Raw genomic sequence first — 16,481 nt, forward strand, 5'->3', positions numbered from 1 at the left:
TACCAAAGGGATCTCCTACCCTCCACTAAACCACAAGTTGGAGTTAAAATACACCTACACACAGAAAGAAATGGCCCCCAAAGAAGGAACAGCCTGGGGAGGTAGTAAGCACCCCATAACCCTGGAGCTGCCAGACCCATTCCATGAATATAGGCTTTCAGGTGTTGGTCCAGAAATCCAGAGAAGGCAAAGCTTGCCTATATCCTAACAGTAATGTGGATGGAGAATCCTGGAGTGGTGACTCCCCCTGGTCAGGTCATTTCCTCTGACCTTCATTATGCAGGTCAAGGCCACTCTAGGTCCCCACCCTTCTCATTCTACTGAAGAACCTTGCCACCTTTGAGTTCCTATGCAGGATCTTTAAGACAGTGTGTGCCTGATTATGAGAGGGGCTGAAGGACTGGAGGAGGCGAGGGTGGCACACACTGCAGGGATGAGGCAGGCAGGAAGCCAGGCAGGCTCCCAATGAGTAACTGCAGATTCCCTTGTGCTGTGCCTGTTGTCACGGGGGATGGCAAGTGATTCTGTCTCCATCTCTTTTCCCCCACTTCCTGCATCCTCTGAACCCCTGTGATTCTGAAAAGCAGGAGGGAGGCGGGAGCTTGAACCAAAGTCTGAGGGGAAATGCCAGGAATCCAGGTGGGGAGAACTCTGAACAAAACATTCAGAAAATGCAGAAGGATATGGGGACTGGGAGCAGGAGGTGTCTGTGGCCCTCCTCCCCTGTCTGTACTGTTAAGGCCACTAGAGAAGCTCAGACTTGGCACAGTGTAGGGAGGTAGGGAACAGACATCCCACGTAACTACTTCCACTCCCTGTAGCCTGTCTCTCCCACCTCCACTTCCTCCCCTCTCAGAAGCCTCCTCAGGTCACCTGAGTAAGCAAAAAATGACTTCCTCATCAGAACTCCCCAAGAGTGAGTCCATGTTTGGTTTCCCCAGTGTCTGAGAACACAGGACAAGACATTTTGGAGCAATTAGTTGAAGCATGGTCAAGTTTAGCCTTGGTTGAATTTTTTTAGGTTTTTGTTTATTTCTGCTATTTTCTCTTCTCTGCTCTTTTCACTTCTGAATATGTTTTGGGACCTCAGACAGGTAAGGAAGGGTGGATGCCCCAGAGGAACAATTCTGAGAGAACAAAGAAATGATTTTCATTGCAAAGAATGTACTGCAAAACTATTCTCCCTGAGTCACCTTCCCTTTCCTGGGAGGAGAACTACAAGGACACAAGGAGGCACTATTTAGTCTCCCTCTCTGCTCCAGCCCAGCCATCCAGCCCTCAACTGAAGAGGGGATTCGTGTAGACAGGCTATCCCGTTCTCACTGATGACCTTAAGATTCTCTCTCTCTCCCTTCTTACCCTGTCCAACAGCCACCAGGTAAGAGTCACATGGCAAAGTGGGATCCCTCCTACTCCCCAATCCTCATCCCTCTCAGTACTCTCTCAAGTACCTGAGAACACTGATCTCAGAGAGAACAGGAGAACTTCAACAGGCCAGGAGGATATCACAGCACCAGTGAGATACCAGCATCCTGCAGCTGGCTAGGCAAATGTGTATGTGAAAGGGGTGGTGGTGGTTATGAGAGCCAAGATGCACAGATTTGCTGTTCACATCAAGGGTTCCTGGGTGCCGCACCAGCGGAGGTGACTCCTCAGAATAAAGACATGATTCAACTGCCCTGCTGGGTACTGAAGCCTGAAAGGTGGTACACAGGATCATAAGCAGAAGCTAAGTCCTGAGCAAACAGTGTTGCCCCCCAGGAGTACTGACAGTTGAGGAACTGGCCAGCCATCATTCAAACACTCCCTTCACTGAGTGGTTGGGTCCAAACCCCAGAAAGACCAGAGCAGGGGGCTGGGGATGTGGCTCAAGCGGTAGCGCGCTCGCCTGGCATGCGTGCGGCCCGGGTTCGATCCTCAGCACCACATACCAACAAAAGATGTTGTGTCTGCCGAGAACTAAGAAATAAATATTAAAAAAAAAAAAAAAAAAAAAGACCAGAGCAGAGGCACTTCCAGTCCCCACATGTTGGGAAGCTCCCTAATTAATGAAAAGGAGGTGGAAACTGTAGGGAGAGCAATAACTACCCAGGTCCTCCTCTGTTAAAGGAGGGCCTCAGACGTATCCACCTCTATGCCACCAGTGCATAGCACAGGATCCAGGGCATAGCCAGTGGTTCATAGAGGACCATTGAAAGAAGGTCGACAAAAGAGGGGAGAGGAGGAGGTGAGGGGTGACGGAATGCTGGAAGAGAGAAAGGAGGGAAAGTAGACAGCCAGGGTACACCACAAGTAAAAGGAACCCAGGAGGGGCCGGAGTGCTCATCCTTTACCGGCTCTCCTCAAGCCCACCCCAACAGCAGTCAGGAACTGGAGCTTCCTGCGCTGTAAGGAGGGAAACCCCAGCAGGTCCTCAGAAACTCCAGCGCACCTGCTGGTCAGCAGACGCCTGGAATCAGATTTCGTGCAAGCCGCTGCAAGCTCTGCTTCCTGAGTGTAGACGCGCAGCCCTCTCCGTCTCTCCACTGGACACAGCCACTCCTTCTATTCATATTGATCCACTCCCCTCCTCCCATCCTGGCCGCTGCCACCACACCTCTAGTCTCTATGGTGCTAGATCGAGCCCTCGGAAAGAGGCAAGGCAGCTATCTGAGCTTGTTTCATAAGAAGACGCGCTCAGAGGGCGTCCCGTTCTAGAGGCGAATAAACAGAGCCCGAAGCACCGGCTGTGGAGAGAGGCTAACTCGAAATCACCCAGCGACCGACGGGCCTGGAAGCGCAGCGCCAGAGGCAGGCAGCCGAGTACTGGACCCTCTCTGGACCTCAGTCTCTCCAGCTGTAAAATAAAGAAGGCGGGATGAGGACAAGGTCTCTTGGTTCCTTTTAGGTCAGACCTTCCCTCCCCGCGCGAGGGCGCTGGAACTTCGGCCCAGCCTCCCTTGGGAGGTGCCCGAGCCGAGACGCACGAGGGTGCGGACGCTCCCATCTCCCTGGAGCAGGGCCCCTCGGGGTATAAAAGGCCAGGGCCTTCTGCCAGTGCAGAGCACGTCCCGCCAGTTGACCCCAAAACAGAAACGGCACCGAAGATCATCGGGCATCGTTTGCCGCTCTTTTGCCCTCGCCCAGCCTCTCGGGCGCGACAGAGAACACCGGTCAGTTGAAAATGTACCAAACAACGCGTCCCACCTACCCCCGGTCGCTGCCAGCCCTGAACCCAATGCGGGCCCCAGCCCTCGGCCTGGGAAAATAAGTGGCACTTCCTGTCTTGTAATCCGTTTCACGTTCCAGAGACCAAAGATGCGCAAAAGTGGGAAATAGGGAGGCTGGCGGGGAGGCCTCCTGGAGAAGGTGGCTCCAAAGGCAGATGTGAAGCGCTCTGGAGTAGAACTGAGGGGGTGGACGGAGGTGGGACACCGCATCCCGGAGCTCGGGGAAGTCGTGAGCCAAGCAAGGAAAAATGGGGCGTGCTGGGGTCTTGAGAATCCCCGGAGATGAGCCCGGAGGGGCGAAAGCTTATGAATGCCTCACGACGAAAAAGTGACGCGTGGGATTGGAAGAGGAAGCTCCGGGGACTCCCCACTTTCGGGGGCGCCCCAGCCCCGCCCCATACCTGCGCGCCGGCCCCGCCTCCACTGATCCATTGGCTAGACCCGCCGCCCGTCAGACGAGCCCCCGCGGCCCGCCCCCAGCCCCAGAGCAGCGCCTCTTAGAGCTGGGGCCACTGTGCCAGCGCCACTCTGTCAGGCTGCGGGCCATCTTCCGAGCTACGCCGTCCGCCAACCTCTTACCCGCGACCGGCCGCCCGCCGCGGGTTCAGGGCGGACCATGCGCCCGCCGAGCCCGCCGCCCGCCCGCTGGCTCTGCGTGTTGGCAGGAGCCCTCGCCTGCGCCCTCGGCCCCGCGGTAAGTGTCTGCCCAGCTGCCCAGATTCCCCGCACTTGGGGGTGCAGTGGGGGCGGCGGGAGCCGGGCCATCTGTGCGCGCGTCTGGGTAAGGCCGATGAGGGGCACCCGGTGAGGAATAAGGCGCACAAAGCTCCAGGTTCTCGCCTCCTCCCTCAACCCCCAACCGGATCTAGACCCGAGAGGTGGGGTCTAGTTTGTGCCCAGTCCTTCCCAGCGCAGCCCAGAACCCGCACAGTGAGGTGATCCCGGGATTGACAGACAGACTGGGAAGAAGAGAGGGCCCGGAACTTGCCTTCTGAGTGCATGGTGTACGCGGAGTAAAGAGACAGAGTGGCAGAGTCGGTGCTGTGGTGGGTTGAGATGGAAGATCTGATAGACTGCGGGTGGGAGACCGTGAGGGTTGCTCTCTGTGTGGTGCCGGAGTAGAGGTGTCCCTGGGACGTTGTGGCTAGGTTTGGGATGAGGTCTCAGCAGCAGATCCCAGCGTTGGAGCCCAGGTCCTGGGAAGGGACTCTTAGGATCAGGTGGGTGACAGGCAGACGACGAGAGCAGGAAAATACTGGAGTCCAAGGAGGATGGTGGTGAGCAGTGAGGGTGTAGGGGTGGTTTTTAACAGGAGGGACCAGTCATATGCATGGGGAGAGCTGATCAGGGAGCCAATGGCCAACAAGCTGTGGTTTCCGTCTCTTCCTCCTACTTCTGCTTCCTCCAGACAAGCTTATGTATGCCCCTGACCCATGTATACCCCTGTGCTCCACTTGCGGGTGTGCTCACGCGTGGCTGTGGATGGCTCTTCAAGGCCACAGGGCAGATGCTGGATCATCTACCCAAGAACAACAAAATCCTCAAGACTCACTGAGTCTACCCAAGCCCATTTGTAAAATGGGCAAAGTGAAGCTCAAGAGACGTCAGAGCCACACCTTTTCCCCACCAATCAGAACTGGACAGAGGATGTTTTTGTTTTTGTTTTTGTTTTTTGTTTTTCCCTACATCTACCCGATCCCTTGAGGAACCTAGAGTTGCTGCTGGAGCAGGACCTACAATGCAAGAGAACTCCAGTTCTGGAACCAGCTCCAGTTTGGCTGTGGGAGGGTGGGTGATCTTGATTATCGATCGAATCCCTTCTGTCCCAAGATCTCTAACCACCCTCTCCCATGGCAGGAATCTGATTTTCTACCTAGTTGGTGTGTTGCATACCTTGGGGACGGGAAGCTCATTAGCTGGCCTTAAGACCCTACCCCTCACACTGATAGACATGAGACCCACCTTCTAAGCTTTCCAAGCTTCACCAAGCTCACAGAGGCTACCCCAATAGGCTACTCCAACAACCCTCTGGTTCTCACATCCCTGGATTCCAGCCACCTCAAAATCTTTTTGGATGAGCCAGGGATCTTGGGCTACCATTGGCAACACATTCCTTCATCCTTGGAAGTTTCTGTGCCCTGAGACACAATGTTTTCAGAGAAGCCTGCCTCTCACACCAGACCATATCTGCCCTCTGCATCCTGAGACAACCCAAACCAGGCTCCTCCAATTCTCATTCTTTTCTCTTTCCACTACTTATTTGGTGCCCAATCCTAGCACTCCTCAGAGGACCTTCTCCGATTTCTCTGGCCTACTCAGCCTCCCCCAGCTACCCTTCAGGCTTACTCACCTCCCAGCCCAGGCTGTTCTGCCCATCCCCCAGGATCAGGGACAGGGTGTCTCACTCTCCCCTGTTCCTCACAGCCCAGACCAGGACTGGGTCCACAGGTCAAGGAGAAGCCAGAACTGGTTGAGGGTGGGCTGGCGTAAGAGGTTCCCATTTCTCTCTCTGCTTCTCCCTCCATACTTGCTCCCTCATGGAATGGACACTAGGTAATTCTGCTCCAGTCGGACTAGGGGGGTGGGGGATGGGGAGAAGTTATCAGAGTCATAAAATGGCAGCTGCAAAGTTCAGTTTGAAAGCTCAAAGCCTTATCACTCCTGTTTATGGTGCCCTGGCCTCAGCCTGGGGAAGGGAAATCTCTGAACAGGGAAGCAAAAAAAGGAAAGAAAACCTCTAGTGTCTCAGAGGAGGAAGTCTGCCCCAAGGCCACCCGTCAAGCCTTCCACTGCTCCTGCCCCCTGGACAGTAGACGCCGGGCTCCTCCCTCAGAAGCAGAGCCGCCCAGGGCAATGCCAGCACAAGACTGGGGCAGGGGCCCAGATCCTACCCTGGGAAGGTTCTCAGAACCTGGGAGGTTCTCACCCTCCTGGGTGGGGAACCCAGGAGGAAGGGTCCTGGGGTTTTGCCTCTCAGAACTGGGTAGTCAGGGAAGGCTCTCTGGAGGAAGCAGGACAATGTCCTGAAGAGTTTAACTAAATGAATCAGCCTTCCACCCCAGACCATAAAACATCCTCTCTTGCCTGATCCCAGAAGGAAGAGGACTCCCCCAGCTGCCTTCAGTGTGGGATGGCCAGGGGTTTAGGGAAAGCATGGCTCCTCTATCTGCTGAGGCAGGGGACTGGCCACCTGCTCTGGGGACATCATTTTGTCCTAGGCATTCTGCCCTGGCCACTTGCTTTCAAACACTACAGGGCTATCCACAGCTGCCCTGGCCTCTTGGCCCCCAGCAGGCCACCCTGTCGGCTTTAGGAAACATGACTACACCCTATCTCTAAATAATATACAAAAATAGGGGGCTGGGGATGTGGCTCAGTGATTAAGCACCCCTGGGTTCAATCTCTGGTACAAGGGTGGGGGTGGGGTGGGGTTGACATGACTGCAGCTAAATCAGGTCGCTGCCCCCTGAAGGGAAGTGACACCTTGATTAGGCCTGCTCAGGGATTCCAGGGGGCTATGCTAGAAGAAGAAGCTATTCTTGGAAGTTTTCATCCTCCCATCCTGGTGCCCTGTGATTCAGCCTTCCCTGAAGTTTCTGGGGATTCCATGGGGAGCCAGCCCCTATTGGGGACTAAAAACCTAGCCCATAAACCATCCATAGCAAGGGCCAGTTGACCTGGGAAACATTTTTAATCTCTGCAGGTGGTCCTCTGTTTCCTCATCTCAAAAGAGAAAGCAAGAACCATTGGTTCAGTGTGCAGGAAAAATGGGAAGACAGGGCTGGAATAGAGCCAGCTCCCCCTCCTGACTGGGGCATCTTCCCTGAGCCCCAGACCCTCTGTGAAACAGGGCTGGGCATCCATTAAGACCTTTATGAGCTTCAAAGGAGGTAAAGGTGGCAAAAGTGCTGTGTTATCTGTGACAGAAATCCCAGGGATGGTGCTGATCCCCAGCTAGGGAGACCCAGGGACCCTTATCCAAGGTAGCCAGGAGCTCTGGGAATGGGGACTGTGACCTCATGAGATGGCCAATCTGGGGGTGAAGCTCCAACTCCAGATAGATGATGGGTCCTCTCAGAGAGGGCTGGGTGGTGGGTAATGCATACTGTGGGGCAGCCTCAGTGGCAATCCAAACTGGGTCATAACATCAACATAGGACCTCTAGCCTGCCACCCTCCTGCCATTGTTGAACCCCTACGGTGGCCCCTCTGGCCATGGATGAGAATGAACAAAGCCTAGAGACTAAAGGAAACCCTACCCTTTTCTCAGTCTCCCAGAATCTACCCTCCTGTTTGAATTCTCAGCACAAGGTATTCATTCATTGTGCCCAACAAAATTGCACTATGTCTACACCCCCTCTTGTACCTTAAGTACCTAAGATGTACTTTAGAAATTTTTCTGAAGGAGAAAAAAAAATTAATCTCCCTACAACATGTATGAGTTTTGGTTTTTGTTGTTGTTTTAGTATTAGGGATTGAACCAAGGACTTCCAAATTCTGAGCTTTATCAGTAAGCTACACCACCAGTCTTTTTATTTTTTATTTTGATACAGGATTCTCACTAACTTTCTCAGGCTGGCCTTGATCCTCCTGCCTCAGCCTCCTAAGTAGCTGGGATTACAGGTGTGTGCCACCATGTCCAGCTGCCTTAAAAAAAAAAAAAAAAAAAAAAAAAAAAAAAAAAAAAAGAAGAAGAAGAAGTTTTATTTCTTTACTAGCAAAGGGACGCACAGGGGACTCCTGTCCCAGAGGCTGTGATTCTGCCTGTGGGGGAACAGGGGATTTGTAAAGAGGTGATTCAAAGGCTACATTCCATGCATTCTCTGTATGGAGTTGTAATTCACTTGTTAATTTGGGAGGTTGTCATTTCTGAGATCTTCTGGTACCATCCCCAAAGACTAGATTTTTTTGTGTGGGGGTTACTGGGGGTCAAACTCAGAGGTGCTTGACCACTGAGCCATATCCCCAGCCTATTTTGTAGAGACAGGGTCTCACTGAGTTGCTAAGCACCTCTCGGTTGCTGAGGCTGGCTTTGAACTCAAGATTCTCCTGCCTCAGCCTCCTGAGCCTCTGGGATTACAGGCACACGCCACCACTCCCAGCTGCTTTTTTTTTTTTTTTCATTTTTACTGTGGAAATTTTCCAAGGTATGAACAAGTAGAAAGAATGGTATAATGAGCATGCAAATACTTGCTAGGTTTGACATTTATTAGCTATAACAATATTTGCATCATTTGCTTTTCTTCCTAAGTATATTTAGTCAATTGTAGACATCCTGACCTTGAACCCCATATTATTTTGAAATACACATCTAAAATCGAAGGACATTTTCTTATAGAACTACATTATCACACATAACAAAATTCGAATGTTAGTGTCCTTAATATCTAATATTCAAATAACCCCGATCACATTTAATGAAGCACCACAAAGTGAGTGGTGACATCAGGGAACTGTCCTATCCCAGGAGCTTTTATATCTGTATCTGATGGAATTGGATAACAAGGTGGCAGGTGCGTGGAAAGAGAACAGTGTGCATTGGCAATGAGCATCTAACGGGGCTCCACCCAGTTGGATCAGTCTTACATGCATCCCCCCTCTTGTGTAGCTCAAGATATGAAGATCCATATCTCTCAGGAAGTGCCTCCTCCTATCTAATTCCAAAACAAGTTCTTCCTGTATATTGAGTCACCAGAGGAGACTGCCTGGTACTGAGGACATGCAGCCTGGTGGCTCCTTGTTCTAGGGGCCTAGCCCTCTGCAGATGGCCCCAACACCAGCATGGCTCACAGACAACTTGTTTGTAAACTAGATCCTGTCAACCCCACTTCCCAGAGGGTGCCTATGATGACTTTCAAGGGGCAGAGGATTTAAAGTGAATATTTAGCCTGAAAAACTTCATGTCCCAAAGGAAATCTTCTAAGAAGCACTCTCAGATGGGAACTGGATGCATGTTTTTGCTTAGATTCTGCTAATTATGAGAGCCCTCGTCCTGGTTCCTTTCTGAGCTCTGGAAACTTTTGTTTTGTTTTGTTTTCCCAAGCCCAAACCTGTATCCTTATATTTCCCCTTCTTCCTCACTTCAACCCCAACACACACACACACACACACACACACACACACACACGTATTCTCATTCTACTCTTCTACCATTCTAGATCCCAGCCTTCCCCAAGAAGAAGTATGGTTTGCAAAATTTGGCTTTGGGCTACTGAGAGAGGGAAGAAAAGCCAGAATCAGCAAGGTAGGGATATGGGGGAAGGAGAACAGACAGACTGGACACTTCTACTCTGGTGGTTACAGCTGCCACTTATCAGTGGGTGAGCCAATCAGGCTGCTTGCGCTTATGCAAAGCACTAAGATGGGGTCAGGGCCAACCTGGCTTGGGGACTGGATGTGACAATAACTGTTAATCCTTATAGACAGTCCCTTATTGCCAGGCTGATATCCTCCAATAGTGACCTTGGACACAATCCTAGAAATTGGTGGTACTTTTGCCCCATTTTATAGACAAGGCTGGCAGAAGTCTGTTTCCAGAAGCTGTGGTTTTTAACTGGACTTTGCTTCAGTAAGAGGTGCTATTTCTTCCAGAGGGGTTATGGCATGCTCCATGCTGCCCTGAGATTTTAATTAGTAAAATGTATAAATCTGAAGTGATGGCTCAGTGAATTGTCATATATATGCATAATGGTGTGACTAGTTCCCAGGTCAAACCGTTAGGCCCAGGATAACACGTTTTTCTGTCATCGCAGCTGGCTTCCACATGCCATTTCACAATAAGATAAAGATCTTATTGTCAACTTTTTTAGTGCCCTCCGCAAAGCTGAGAGCATGTTTCTCCTCTCTTCTGTGACTTCCAGGTTCCATGATCTACTTTGCTTTCCCACTCCCAGCCCCCTCCCTTCCTGCCCTTTTCTCTTCCTCTCCTTCCCCCCCCACCCCACCTCCCTGACTACAAGATCTCTGCCTCAGACACAAAATGCCATACAGAAAATCCCATGTGCCTTTTTTTTTTTTTAATTTTAATATTTATTTTTTAGTTATTGGCGGACACAACATCTTTGTTTGTATATGGTGCTGAGAATCGAACCCGGGCCGCACGCATGCCAGGCGAGGGTGCTACCGCTTGAGCCACATCCCCAGCCCCCCATGTGCCTTTGATCACACTGCTTTTTCCTCTCTGGGTTCTCAGTTTCCCTCAATGTCTGTGACCTCTAGATTTCAAGTTGAGAAGGTTTAAATAGATGTCGGGGTCATGATGGTTTCCTCACAGGACTGCAGTAACAGAAAAGATGATAAATGAACACTCCTGAGCATTTTGTCCTCTCCTCCCCACTCCCCTCCCTCCTCTGATGGTCCCAGGAAGGAAAAAGAGCCCCAACCTTTGACAAACCTCAGAAGCCCAAATTATCCATGGTTAGCTCCCAGTGCCTGCCAATTTGCAGGCAGAAAATGCTTTCTCCTGACTCTCTTAATCCTCCTGTTGCATTTTAAATCCCCCTCAGAAATAGCTGCTCCTCTCAAGGACTCACGTTCCCTTGTACCCCTCCAGCTGCAACCAAAGGGATCTTTGCAAAATGTGTATCCCCCCATTCTCATTCTCCTGCTTCAAATCTTTGAGGGTCCTCTGTAGCCTGTCACTTTTGAACTGTTATTCAAGGTCCTTTCCAATTCCACCCCTTCCTGCATGTCTCCATTCATCTCATGATGCCTTCAGAATTGCTTGCAGCAGCCACACCAGGCCTCTTGCAACCTTGAATATGCTAGGTATTGTCATGCCTCCATGCTGATGCATACACTGCTCTTGCTTTCTGGGATGCTCAAACTCTACTTCTAAATGTCCAACTCTTACACATCCTCCAGGACCAAGCTTTACTACTCATTCTGTATGATGTCCACACTCCAGCTATGTACAGCCCTGGAAAAGACTAGGTTACATTGGGCCAGGGAATTTTCCAACTCTGTGTGTGTACCTGGAGTCTGGAGGGATAATGAGGATGTTTAGAAAAGGGAAATAAGTGGGAGAGGAAGTCCAAAGTCTGCCTGAATTCCTCAGTGATAAGGACTACAGGGAACTGTCCTGGCCCTGGCCCTTAAAGGGCAATGGTTGACCAGAAGGCCAAAGGCAGGGCCATGAAAAAGAATTGATACTGTCCAGACCGATAGTCAGAGACTTGGTCCCATCTGGGAATGCACATTTTCTGGATGACCTCAGGTCCCTCTTTGGTTCTCCATTTCCTCTAATCTTTTCCAGATGAGGTCCATCACTCAATTATATTCCGTCAAAGGAAGAATTCATCTTCTAGGTCACCCCGACTTGATTCAGAGACATCCCAAGCTCCTGGGTTACCCTGGACACTCCTACGCCCACCTCTCTTCCAAAGTGCTTCTCTAAACTACCTCTCAGGAAGGGCTCTGTGGCTGTGCTTCTGGGGAAGCAGAGTTGGTTAGCAAAGTTGGCCTAACTCTCTTTCACTCTCAGAGAGTTCCAGGCATAAGCTGCTAGGAATCCTAGGTCCCCACAGTGACTGGGCAGGGGGAATGTATCTCTTGGTCAACTGAAAGATCATAGCCCTGGCTTAAGAGGACCTAGAAAGTAAGGACATCCATTTTCCTGTCCTCAGACCATAACATTAAACATTTTGAGTTCCAAGGACAGAAAACTCAACTGGCTTAAGCCATAAATAAAGGCATTGGCTCATGTTGTGGGAAACAGTTCTGGTTTCAGGCACAGCTTCAATCAAGGGCTTAGATGATGTTAAGAAAACCTGGTTTTTCTCCATCTCTTTATTCTGCCTTCAGTTGTATGGTTTTCATTACTGTGTTCCCTTTGTCAACAAGATGGTAATGGAAGTTCCAGCCCCTCCTGCCTCCTTTAGGTTTCCAATCCAGTGGGGAAAAGTAAATCCACTTGCCTAGTAGCTTAATCCAAAGTCCCAGGAGTGAGCCTTCTGGCTCTGAGCAGCCTGACTTGGGCACGTGCCAGGCAATGTGGCTGGGAATGCTCTGATTGACTTAAGTCTTGGGCATATGTCCATCCTCTGGAAAAGGGTTCATCGTAACCCCATGAACTAGGGGTAGGGAAGGAAACAGCTTCCCAGATAGAGATGAGGATGTGGCACCAGAGAATAGTAAAGGGTGGTGGAAGGTAGAAACAACAAGATGTCCCCTCCACTTCCTCCATCCAGCTTTCATGTCACAGTGTGATGGGAGGTGAGGATGGGCAGGACAATCAGGAGAGGCTGGAAGGGGCCCGGAAAGCATAAAGAACCCTGTTGTTGGTAGACAACAGGGCTGGCAGGTACCTGCAGGAGAAGCATGCTCCTAGACAAGCAAGATAAACCAGTGATCTTGCTTAGGGTGGCCAGTCCCTGGATTTCTCTTTTAGAGACCATCTCTGGGATCCTCTTGACCATCCTTCTTCCCAAACTTGAGTATGAGCCAGGCACAATGCTTAAGACACAGCATTGTGAGCATTTCAGCCTGAATAACCCTCATGGAAAAGAGGGGAAGCTCGTGACCCCCCACCCAATGAGAATCCCTCGGCACAGTTTCCTTTAAGTCTCCTGTCTTTTAACTGTTTTGCAAATAACTGTATCCTGTTCCATGACAGATGTGTTTTAATATGCCAAGTTTTAAATGACTTACCAGCTCAGGTGTTTACCCCAACTGACTGGCAAAGTAAATGATCCAAGATGAGACCCATGTTCACTGTTTAGCTTCCAGGCCAGTGGCACATGGGCAGGGTTCTGGATGCTGGGAGAGTCTGAAAGGTGTCTTGGACAAGGAGACCTTTCTTTGGACCTGAACTAGGTCAGCCATGGTACCAACCACATACGGGAAAGCTGGACTGTAGGAGAGCTGTCAAACAACAAAGCTCCATAAAGCCTTCAACAAAGAATGAGAGAGTTATTGGTGTGAAAGAGACTCAGCTTTGCAGCCTGATAGGCATTGGATTGTTCAGCCTCAGCTGGGACCCTTCTCCCTTGATGACAATGGAGAGTCACTGTCACCTGGGATGCACATTCTTCACAGGGTTGACTTACTTAGCTCAATGGTCAACTTGCTGTGTACTTTGGTGCCTGCAGTCCAGATAGGGACCCCCTTAAAGGAAGGAAATGAAAGGAAGCCCCCACCTATGCTCTTCCCACAGACTCACTTCAAGAAACCTTCAAATCAGCAGGGAAGGTGGTTGGGATCCATTTTGCCTAAAGAGAAACTGAGGCCCAGGGAGGTAAAGACCCTGTCCCAGGATGGGAAGAACAATTTGAAAGAGACACTAAGAATCTCTGATTCTGGAGAAGTCTTTCTGGATCCTCTCCTATGTGCTAATGCAATATTATCCTTCCTGGGCATAAAAAAGAAAACTTGTTGATTTGCCAGGAATGGCTGCTACTCCTCTAAAGTCAAAGAGACAGATAGGAGCTACCACCAGCTTAGTCGTTCCTCCATGGTAGATTTAACCCACCTTTTCCCACTCAAGAACTTCCAAAAACTGTTTTTTTTTTTCTTTCTGGTTGCTCCTATACAGCCATCACCCCTACTCACATGTCTGCCCAAGTGCCAATGTCTTCCCACACTGATCTGCCCTACCTACACATTGATCCCTGTCCAGAGCACTGTGGAAAGCAGGAGAGAAGTGTAGGATTTTCCACCCCTTCCCTCCAGTTTCCAGAGACAGAGGAGGCCTAGTGGGAACTCAAGACATTCTAGAGGAGTCTTAAACCTCCCTGACCTTCATTAGATCTGGTATAGCTTGAATCATCCAGAAGCTAAGGAGGAGGAAGGTAAGGTCTAGACAAGGCACACCCCTTCCCAATCTAGTGAGCATGGGACTGACAGGCTCCTGGAGTGAGATCAGAAGCTGGAAAATGCCTCTATTCCTGGATTCCTCCAAGGCCTGGCCACACAAATTGGAAGATGGAATCCAGCTCCTCAGAACAGGGTAGCCCAGCTGAGCCCCAGCCATCTAGGGAGACTAAGGTGAGAATGGCCAAGCTGAAGAATGGCAGACTCCAGTGGACCAGCTCAGGGATCGAAGGAGAGGCTCTCTTATCCCTTGCCAGGGTCATGCCACACACTTATGGTCAAAGCAGCATTACTGGGGAGCCACCTAGAAGCCATGACAGTGCCCTCAAAGCAGACCAACTTTGGGAATAATGGACAACGATGTGGGGTCAGATCTAGGTCAGGGTCAGGGTCCAGTCTGGGCCTAGGATGGATATGTAGTCTGGGGTTGGGATGGGGGTTCAGTATGGCATTTGGATCACCCCAGGGAAGTCCTGACTGGGTCCTACCTGGTCCCATGCTCCTGGAGGTCCTGGATGAGAGGCAGGCTGTGGACAAGGCTGATGAGCACCCCCCTGTCTGTTTTCCCACAGGGCGGCCGGGCAGCCAGATTGCAGCAGGAATGTGATTATCTGCAGATGATCGAGGTGCAGCACAGGGAGTGCCTGGAGGAGGCCCAGCTGGAGAATGAGACAGCAGGTAAGGCCCCATGGGAAGAGAGGAGCTGCAGACCCCATGGAGCCCCATGTCTTCAGCTCCTGTTGTGAGCTGAAGTCCAAGTCACATACACTCCACATTGGTTAGATGGAGATCACAGGGGACAGGGATTGCACCACAGAGCTGCTAGGTGGTAAGTTGGGAGAAAGAAGGGCGAACAGGTCTTCCTGTTCTCCTCACCCTACCCCAGGTCTGGGGAGCTCCCAGCTATCAACAAAGAACCTACTAATCTGAGGCTCTGAAAATGGTGTGGATCCAACTTTACTTTTGGGGGTTCAAAATGAGTGGGGATGATACCTATGGCTGCTGGCCCATCCAGGAAGGGAGGTCCAGGGTTCTAGGTGATAGAGGCTTATAGACAAGAAGGCAGGCAAGTTCCAGGACACCCAGCCCAGCCCAGAGAGAGGCTGGAGTAGCTGCCCAATGGGAGCACTACTGAATCAAGTCTCTAGCCACGGACTTGGTTAGAGTGAGGATGCGGAGGCCTGGAACTAGAACACCATACTCTAGGATTAGACCATTGTACTGGTAGCATCTCAGAGGAAGAGTGGGGCATTCAGCCATGTGACCTCCATAGGGACTACCTGGAAGCTCAAAGCCATCTTGGAAATGCAGAGCAAGGAGTACTAGGCTAATCTGGACAAATCTGGAATACTTAATCATAAGAGAAGCTGGAACCCTGCTTCTTTCTCCCAACCCTAAATGCTGCCACCACAATACCCAGAGGACTAACAGTGACACTGCCCATACATAATAGTCCTTAGGCACACACAGTGGCCTCCCCATCCCAACCCACCCTCAGCAGGCCCAAGGAACCATCAGTTCATTATCCTGCTTAGTAGACCAGTCAAGGTCAGCCCTAGAGGCTGAGCACATGAGAGTCCCTGCTGCTCCTCCTCAAGGATCTGGGAGAACTCCAGCCTGGTAGTATGAAGAGTGGTACCCAGCTGCCCAGGACAGGGCCACCAGGACAGATGATAGTACCTTCCCCTCAGCTCAGCAACAGAAGGTTGAGCCAGATTTTGGAGGGTGAACAGGTTTGGAGAAGCAGAGAGGCTGGGAAAGTGGGGATACCAAGGCAGACTGCCTGTTGAGAGCCAGGCGGGTCAGGTTCAAGGCTCACTGAGGGTAGAAGTTGGTTCCTCAGGCAGAGAGAGTGAAGTAACTGCACCTGCTCTGGGTCTCCATCCCAGGTCATCTCTATAAGGCTAGGCTTACAGGGATGGGACAGCCTCAATGAAGAGTCAGGAGCACCTCTCTGTCCTGCTGGGTTCTCCAGATCCCCAGCTATGGCCCTGAGGCTGACAGTCATGGAACCTCTCCTGAGCCCCTGCTCCCTGGCTCTGATGCCCAAGCTCTATCTCCTGCACACATAAGTGAGTGTATGTGACCTCACAGATGGGCCTTGCCCCTCACAGGGTAAAATGACCCTGTCTCCTGAGTCCCGGGACTAAGGCCTGGGACAAGGGGTAGCTAGACTTGCCCACTGCTTATGTGTCCACACTTGCCTGCAAGGGTAGAGAGGAGGATCAGGCTGCAGATAGGTCCCAGGAGGCCTTCAGATCATGGGCTGGCCTGGAAGACCCAGACCCCAGACTCTAGGCCCCACTTTTGTGCCTTCCCAGCCCTGGGGCAGGCCACCTCGTGATGTTGATGAGATCACTGCTGGCACCGGGTGCCTGCTGAGTGCCAACACCCTGTCATTCGGCAGCCAGCTTGAGATCCAGGGGAGGGCAGGCGGGGGTCTATGGGCTGTGTGTCTGCCCGT

The 16,481-nt window shown here is 51.2% G+C and overlaps 1 protein-coding gene across 2 annotated transcripts in view; it reads left to right on the forward strand.

Moving 5' to 3' along the window:
• The first annotated feature begins 3,692 nt into the window (after window positions 1-3,692).
• Vipr1 (vasoactive intestinal peptide receptor 1) overlaps window positions 3,693-16,481 on the forward strand; it is a 45,384-nt gene continuing 32,595 nt past the window's right edge. For both annotated transcript variants that reach the window (XM_026408081.2, XM_026408082.2), the window contains exons 1-2: window positions 3,693-3,903; window positions 14,590-14,695. In XM_026408081.2, the coding sequence (XP_026263866.2) occupies window positions 3,826-3,903; window positions 14,590-14,695 (184 nt within the window). In that variant the 5' untranslated portion in view covers window positions 3,693-3,825. The remainder of the gene's footprint in view (window positions 3,904-14,589; window positions 14,696-16,481) is intronic.

Source organism: Urocitellus parryii, chromosome 3 (genome assembly GCF_045843805.1).
Source record: "Urocitellus parryii isolate mUroPar1 chromosome 3, mUroPar1.hap1, whole genome shotgun sequence".
In the NCBI taxonomy this organism is placed as follows: Eukaryota; Metazoa; Chordata; class Mammalia; order Rodentia; family Sciuridae; genus Urocitellus; species Urocitellus parryii.